Source organism: Micropterus dolomieu, linkage group LG20 (assembly GCF_021292245.1).
Source record: "Micropterus dolomieu isolate WLL.071019.BEF.003 ecotype Adirondacks linkage group LG20, ASM2129224v1, whole genome shotgun sequence".
Lineage (NCBI taxonomy): Eukaryota > Metazoa > Chordata > Actinopteri > Centrarchiformes > Centrarchidae > Micropterus > Micropterus dolomieu.
Genome location: NC_060169.1, coordinates 36,929,208 through 36,937,845, shown reverse-complemented (window position 1 = coordinate 36,937,845; position 8,638 = coordinate 36,929,208). Strand labels below are relative to the sequence as shown.

General features: G+C 41.7%; 1 protein-coding gene across 1 annotated transcript; it reads right to left on the bottom strand.

Annotated features, from left to right (window-relative positions):
• Positions 1-563: 563 nt before the first annotated feature.
• fgf4 (fibroblast growth factor 4) lies at positions 564-4,126 on the bottom strand. The gene is made up of 3 exons (XM_046033115.1): positions 3,730-4,126; positions 2,189-2,292; positions 564-740 (listed from the first exon to the last, which is right to left on the bottom strand). The coding sequence occupies exons 1-3, from the start codon at positions 4,124-4,126 to the stop codon at positions 564-566; spliced, it is 678 nt and encodes a 225-aa protein (XP_045889071.1).
• Positions 4,127-8,638: the final 4,512 nt, after the last annotated feature.

Genomic DNA, 8,638 nt, shown 5'->3' with positions numbered 1-8,638 from the left:
TCCCCCCCCCCCCCCCCTCTCTCTCTCTCACTCTCTCTCACCAGTAGTAAGCTGATACTGTTTCAATTAGGCTCCAGTGCCACAAAAAAGGGCCGGAGCATTGGGCAATCAGTGCCACCTCTGACACCAAACACACTCGCACCTCATTTCTTTCATCAGGGTAAGACTCGAAAAGGTGCTGTTTTGCTGAAAACAATCTTTTAAAAACATAGTAAAGTCATAAAGGTCTCCTGTGCACTGTTGCATAATTTCCCCAACAGTGCAAAAACCCCAATAGGACAGGATTTCATTCAGTAGCAGCAAATATCTGATAAATTAATTAATGAAAACATAAATAGCTTGTTTAGCATCTTTGATCCCCCTCTTACCCACCCAGAGTGAAAAGACAACCCCTCCTAAAAAAATATGAAACTGCTGTTAAACATAAATAAAAATATGAATATATACATAGCAAAATATCAAATAAGATACACTTGCGTAACGCCTGGAGTGAAAGTGCATCATAGTATGGAGCCACCCCGTCCTATTTCTCCATGTTGAGGTGACGTCTATTTATGAGGCCACTAGATTCTTGGCAAGAAATGTGTCACCGTCATGGCGGGTGACACTCGGTTTCCTCTTTTTGTTTTGCCGTTCTTACTCAGGCCGATGTACATCCTCGGGTAAGCCACCGACTCGTAGGCGTTGTAGTTGTTGGCGAGGAGCTTCTCTCTGAACTTGCACTCGTTGTTGTAGTGTAACTGAAGGAGAAAAGATGGAGCTGTAAGGAGTATTTGAAAATGCCGATTGTTTGAAGGCAAAGACAAAACAAAGACGTCGGGACATATTTTTTTGTGGGGCGGGAGTCGGGGATTTCAAGTCTGTATTGTTCGTTGTGATTACTATCAAACAATTGCTTTATTTCGGACTGCAGGGCTATTGTACGGTAGCTGTTTCAGTCAGAGATTTACACAAAAAATGAGATTGTGTAATGATGAATGCTGTGAGTGAAGCAGGACTCAGTACACCATGCTCCGATTGTGCCTGTTCTCTGAGTGAGTGGAATAAAAGCTTGTGAGCTGGGAATCATGACATTACTAACATATCTCTGGCTGTTGCTTCATGGCGTTACATTCTTTAAAGAAGCAGGGAGTGCTGTCTGTCCACCAGGGATATCCACACATCGCTGCTCAAAAGTGAATTGGGTTGCACCAATTCATCACTAAGTTTGCGTGTAAAGTAAATCCTTACTAATTGTTTGACTAACAGGTTTCAAAACAGTGACTGACTAAACTGGGTTGAACCAATTCAAAGTTAAAAAATGGCTCAGCCAGTAAAAAACTAGAAAACATCAACAGCACCGTCACGGCAGCATCACAAGCTGTAACATCACATCAGAAAATAACAGCTTTAGGGGGACAGGCCACTTTTGTTTGTTTAAGTCACCTCATGAATCATATTCATGCAACTTTAGGTCGGCTCAACATCCACCACCCCCGAAAGAAGCTCAACCCCCCCTCCCCCCTCCCAAATTTGAGAACAACTGGTCACATATGAGATTTGTGTGTGTTTCAGAGGGAGAAATATTCATGCAATCTAGAGTTAATGTTAGTGGGAAATTAGTACAGTAGTTCTGATTATGCTAATGAACATTTTAGGAGTAGACGATTTTGTTTCAGTAATTTTAAGCTTTGTCCAATGTTTAAGGGCCATTTTTGCTGTTCTTTTTCTCTAGACACTAAACTAGATAGATAGATAGATAGATAGATAGATAGATAGATAGATGCTTCCCTGCTGCTGCATGTCCTCTCTTTTTCTGGATGGTGACTATTTTATATGTTGATTCCAGTATTTTTAGATATATTTTATTATTTTCCCACCAGACTGGTTTCTGTGTGGAAAAGACTTTGAAACATCATCTATCAGTTAAACAATTTACAGATGTTATTTGTGGTGTGAACATCCTAGAGATCAGGGGGAACCATGAAACCAGAAATTTGACAATCCCGACCATCCTATCCTGATAGACAGACACTTATTCAGCATCTCTAAACAGAGCTTAAGGTTTAACAAAATATAAAAAAAAGGAACAAGTGAAACATGACATTCTATCTTTGTCTTCGTTAAACCACCTGTGTGTGCGCACGAGTGTGTGGCGAGCATGAGACAGTGACGGACAGTCAGACAGAGAGTGTGTTGGTACACTCACAGATCCGTACAGCTTTCCTCGCCGGTTCATGGCCACAAAGAGTCCACTGCGAACACCCAGCAGAGTCACCACTCCCCTCTCCACCGGAGAGATCTGCAGAAGACCTTCAGGGAAACCAAAGCACGCACGCTGAAACATACTGGTCTGATGGAGAGATCCAAAGCCGCCGATCCACACACACACTGACATCACTGCATGTGTGAAAATGCTGATCAGCACTTACATATTTAGACATTTTACAGGTGATAGTGTGTCAAATATTTGATGCTCAAAAACACAAGTAGATTCATTTCAGCTCTACTGGGACTTTATTAAGTTTGACAGTGAGTGACACAGTGCAGGCCTGATCTCACTGTAGATTCATACAGTCAAAAAATGATTTTTTTTTGTCAACATGGTGTGACAGATTGACGATACTGATACCAAGTTATTTAAACCAAGCTGGGCTTTAACAAGAGATATGATAAGACGTCTCAGAGCATTTTATGAAAAAGGGGCTGTCATTTTGTGATGTGAAATTTGTTGGTTTCCCGAGGTCACAAAAATACCTATAAATCCTCTGAGGTTTGGTTGCTTGCTATCATGTAGCCCAACAGCTGACCAAATACTATCTTCTCATTCATTGGTAGGTAGTGACATTAAATGTGCAGATATATGAAGGTTTACTGAACCCCTGCTGATGCAGTTTCTCTGCTGGGTCACAGGAGATTGGGTGTGTGTCCTTTGTTCCTGCTATCATTTTAAAATATGTAGGCTAGACTGGTTTAAATTCCACACAGACATTGTCTGTAATGTATCTCCCTGAATTTTTATGCCTTGTCTCAAAATAGTACAGAGGCAGCACAAAAAACAACATGCTTTAAGTTCCCCAAGACAGCTTGTCAGTTCCACAGCTCCCGTTGTGTCACTTTAGTAGGACCACAATTCACAAACAGGGGATGACAAGGATTACACTGACATGCTCGGTAAATAAGAGCTTGTAACTCTACGTGTCTGCAAATGTGACTGTGTCTGAACACAGATCCGCACGGGTTAATCTGTCTTAACAGATGGGTCCGTGCGTCGTGTCCTAACTTTAGGTGCCGGCTGGCCGCGGGCCTGGAGCACAGCGAGCTCTGGTTACATACACGGCGGAAAAAGCAGCAGCGCATATGACGGCCTCCAGATGTTGGTACTATGGATCGATATCTGTAAGCTGTTTACTGACTTCCATCAGCAGCAGCATCTCATTCAGCAGTGTTGACGCTGCAGGTTGGATCAGGTGTCAGCAGGTGGGGAAACATTTTGTATCAGAAAGTGCATGCTGTTGTTGTAAACATGCTCAAAGCAACGCTGTTTAAGTTCTTAAAGTTCTTTATACTTTTTGTATAGCTTTTAAAAAATATATTTCTCACCTTTGACAACGACTTATTCATTCTCTTTAAAACTAACTCCTACATGGCACTGTAACTAATAAACACCACTAATAAACGTGTACAAATGAATTCGCAGCTGCTCATAGGCCCATCTAATCGATAGGCTACATAATTGAGACAACTTACTGTGACGATTTTCGTTGTGAACCCCTGTTATTCTACCGTCCGGTAACACCTGCATGTGGAAGCCGATCCCCACGTTGCAGTAGAGACGCCGCAACCTTTTAATGCCCAGGAGGTAGTCGCTGTCCCGGTTGACTTCGTCCCGCTTCTCCCCCGGGATCCGCGCCAGGGACCGAGAGTAGAGGGCCTCCCAGCGCTCCGCCGTTCCGTTTAGACCGGGGGCGCATCCCGCAAGGCCGGTCACCAGGCCCAGGACCAGGACGGTCCGCAGGGCCGCGAGAGAGCCCATCCCGGGTCGGGCTCTGAAAGCAGCCTCCCGGCGTTTGCCTTTCCAATGAAGCGAGAATAAAAAGAAGAAGCAGCGGCGCGACAGAGAGGAGCGTGTGGAAGTTGCGCTCATTCCCAGACCGACAGGCGCACTGGCTTCAGCGCCGGAGCGACATTGATCTGCGTGGACGCTGTGAAGCCATGCCTCTATATTTATACCTGCAGACACATTACATCACAGCTCCACACTTCAAATCTACAAAGTTTCACATTCTGGAGCACTAAACAGAGCTGGGGGCCTCATTGAAATTAAATAATAGCTGTCTTATCTGAGGGCAAAGTCAGGAGTTTGTAGAAAATAAATGAATAAAGGAGCTATTATAATTACAAAAAACTTCTTTGTGTGAGGCTTTCATTATCAGCAGCAGAATATCATAATTTATGTATGGGAGGATGTAAAATAGGAAACGGCCAAGTTAACAGACCGTGGTGTCGAGACAGGAGACAGTTCTATAAATGAACAATAACAGGAAAAAACACAGGTCCAATTCAACCAAATGAAAAAGGCGCTAACTTAAGACTGGTAGAAGGGAAATCATGTCCCGGGCCCTTATAGAAAACAATGGTAAGACTAAATAGAGAGTTTGCAGCATGATAAGTACTGCTGTCATTGTTGGCCAAGACTTTAATTCTGACGTTGCTACTGGAACACTTGTCAAGTTTGTGAACTGTCATATGTGTTAATAGACAATGTGGTAGGCCTATCCGTTTTTGTAATAAAATAAATAAACCCTGCATGACATGTGAAAATATATTTAGGTTAGGCCCATTGTTTAAAGGAAATGCATCCTGGAGTCCACCTGTTTCTTAGAAGGTTATGACACTTTAGTCCTCACAAACTGAAGACACAATATTTGAGCCTGGTCTTGTTTTGTGAATATTCTCATTATTTCAGTTTATTTATCTTTTCAGTACTAAAAGTTCACCCGGTCTGTTTTATACTCAGGGATGTTGTGGCTGGCAGACATTTTTATTTGCAGATAGTGCCTTTGGACTTTTGTGGTCCTTTATGTAGAATTTAATTGATTCAATACATCTGTTTTAAAGACAGTAAAACTCAAATGCGTCTCTGAAATAATAGATTTTTGTTTTACATAATGAATTATGATAACCAACTGATGTCATGGCAGCACTGTATTTGATCTGTGTCCTCCTTGTGTCTTTCAGAAGCACTGGTGCATTGCTTTTGTTGTCCATTGAAATAAAGCAAACTAAATAGCTTACCCTCCCTTATTCCACCATTTCATCTATTATCCCTGCTAAATCTATGTAGAGCACTAACATTTACCCTCTCTGCTGAGTGTCCCATTATTAATCTTTATGTCGAGTAGCCTACTGAAGGCCTCCCTCTCCGTCAGCACAGAGACACAGTCTTTGATCTCTGGGGTGGCTCGGCCCTGCTCCTCATTGACCACGCATGAAACGTTTTCTCACGTTCACATTTGGCTGATCATCAATGCACAACAACATTGTTTCTTTGTGTGCTGCAAAATGGCTCCAAGAATGCAGCCAGATCTTAAAGACAATCCTGTGGTGTTGAGGCCCATGGTTGATGACTACCAAGCCCTAAAAATGGCTGACGTACCAGCTAACAAACAGGACCTAATCCAAAGGACCACCAGACTGGGATGCATGAACCAAAAGAATAGCCTGTGGTCCATCAAACAGACTTCTGGACCTCCAGGACACACCATCAAACCTTCAGGAAAACGGACTGCTCGTGGCACCTCTGTACCCCCAATATGCTGGGTGGCTGTAAATCCATCAGGCCTTCAGGACAACTCAAGAGTTGTTTGACCACCATGACAATGGATCTATCCTGAATCTCTGAAGCAGCTGGACCTTCTGGGTAGATGGTGGGCAAGAGCCAGGTGGACTGGCTGACCACAGGATCTCCAGAATGACTGACTGAACATTGGCGAGCATGTTCTCCAGCCAGCAGTGCTCCTGGAAACGAAGGCCTGTAGACCGTGTAGACAGCAGGTCCTGTGCTGCTGCTGTCCAGGGTTACGCAATCTCCTATTACCACTTTATTCTAATAAAACTGGGTCCACATATTTCTCTCTGGTCCCGCCGAGATTTGTAAGTTATGTACGGCTTTATTTTTTGTTTATGTTGTACTGAAGCCATTGTGGTTTCAGGTTACGTGTATGCAATGAATTATGCTGAGGGAAAGAGGTTTTAGATTTCACTTGGTGACAGCTGCAATTCAGAGCTTAAAATGTCTCAACATTTAACACAAGCATCCATTCGCTCACTCCTTTATTCACAATTTCCAAACCATGCACTTCTTAATAAAAGACAAAGCTTTTTGAATTTACCTTTAATCAAAAAGCATTATGGTAAACTGAAAGCCGGAATTACCCAACAGCCCCCTCTCCCTTTGTCTTTTTGTTTGCTTCAAGCATTTTTTCAGCTAAAAACCAACCTTAGGCGAAATATTAGAAACATTAGAAATAGTAATTTTCCAACATTGAAAATATGGTGTTCATAAAGTGAGTAGATATTCTTAATGTAATTGTCACTTTAAATCACCTAAAACCTAGTTTAGTCACTACTGGGGCAAAATTCAATCCATTATTTCTTTCCCTTATTCTTTTTCATTTCTTGTATGTTTATGCTGCAGTCATAATCAGCTACTTCTTAAAACCACCTAGCTATCAGACACTAAACATTAATCTGTTCAGATATCAACCTGGATTCACGTCACACTTGTGTGTAACATGTAGAGAGGTGTCCTACCTGTCAGTGAATCCAGTGTCGTGTTCTATATATCCAAACACAGATATTGTTGCTCAGTACAGTTGGATGCTGGCCAGCTAGACGGCTGTCACTGAACTGTACTGGTGAATTTGTCACATTATGTAATTCCCAGTGGAAAACGAGCCAAATGATGGGAGATTTGTTTCTGCTGAGATGTTGCCACGTAAGTGTATAGTTTTTCAAAGCAAAACATTAAAGTGGCACTTCTTTCTCTACATATTCAGATTATTGGCGTAAACATGCAACATTGGCAACAATAAATAAACTGAGTAAAATCTCAGTTGTGGTGCAAGGTCTTGGTTTACAGTCATATCCCTCAACTGAGCTTTTGCAAACCAAATCTTTTCATTCGGTTGGTAAAAAGATGAACGTTATGATAATTACTACTATAAACTCTGAAATAATTGGATATGTCTGGTGTTTACTGGCTGTGGGCTGCCTGCAGAGGGCATTGAGCAGCTCTGCCAAACTGAGGCCAGCCTAATTAAAAGCACATTCTTACATGGCAATGGGCCAATAGTGTCTGAAGAGAGACCTGCCTCTAGGGGTCCCTATTTCCAAGTAAACACTGCTGCACTGCAGTCACCTGCTATGAGCTCAGGGGCCACGTTTAAAACACCATTCTACTAGAGTTTTGCCTCCCTCAGGTCACCACAACACTCAGATACAACACTCAGTCTAAGGTTTCGACAACTTATGGACTTCTGTAAAGTAACCATAATTTTGCGTAGTTATTCACCATCTTTGAAAATTGTCATGGTGCAAAAGTATAAGAGTTGGATAAATTTGCAGCATTCATGATTCTCTCATTCATGAGTCCAAACATGATTCTCTCTGGAATACAGCAATCTGTTTTTGTAAGACATGTAACATGATGATGACATCATTTTTATTAGTTTGTGTGATATGTGAAAGGTGTTCGCACCTAACAATTTCTTATAAGGCACTATTTTAAAGGGTTTATAAGTTGTAAATAACACTTGTCTTAATGGTTTATAATTGTACTAGTCCTTTATAGATCATTTATAAGCCTTTAATAAGAACATGTGTTTAGGCTCAAATTATTGTGAATTCTTTCGCTCCTGTTTGTTTTTGGTAAAGATGTATTTATAAATGTTGGTAATCCATTAATAACTGCTTCATAAGTTGTCACTGTAAAGTTTTTGGTCCAGATCCTCTGTAGCCCACAATAACTGGTCACAAAGTCCAGTTCAGTCAAAAGCATTTTTCCCAACCTGGCAAATCAAAATGTGTATAGCTGATCTATAACGTTCATTAGTAAATTATTTATTTACTTTTTATCAGGCCAATAGTTACAACTTGAGAACCTCTGTAAAAGATGTTTTATTAGAGAGGCTCTATGATAGCTTTTTACCACAACACACAGTTTTTCTAAGGTACACTATTATGTAATTCACATCATAAAGCTCTCTAGGGGATCTTTACCCCATCAGCCGAGTGGATACTGCAGATTAATGTGGTTTTTATTGCCCGGCTGATGAATATTAGTAGCGCAAATCCTTCAGGGGGATATCATAGATAGAAAGGGATGTATAGGCAGAGAGTCAGAAGATAAATGTTGCTAAATGAAACAGACCGGCAGGGAGAGGGGCCACAAAAGGCCATAACCTCTCTGAAGTTCCAGATTCCTTTTGAGTAATATTAGAGGTTGGCATTCATAACAAGCCATAGCAAGGTGTTACACTTTGTATGACACCGTTTCTGCTTTCAGGAGGGCCTGCCTTGTTTATCGACTCTGTGGCTTTTGGTCGGTGTTTCAAAAAAAAGCCCAAAAGTCTCAGGCGGCATCGCTTCCCAGGCC

Coding starts and splice junctions, on each gene's coding strand:
- fgf4 (XM_046033115.1), bottom strand. CDS start 4,126: ATGAGCGCAACTTCCACACGCTCCTCTCTGTCGCGCCGCTGCTTCTTC. Junction 2,293..3,729: donor TCACAACGAAAATCGTCACA/GTAAGTTGTCTC, acceptor GTTTCCCTGAAG/GTCTTCTGCAGATCTCTCCG. Junction 741..2,188: donor GAGGAAAGCTGTACGGATCT/GTGAGTGTACCA, acceptor TTTCTCCTTCAG/TTACACTACAACAACGAGTG.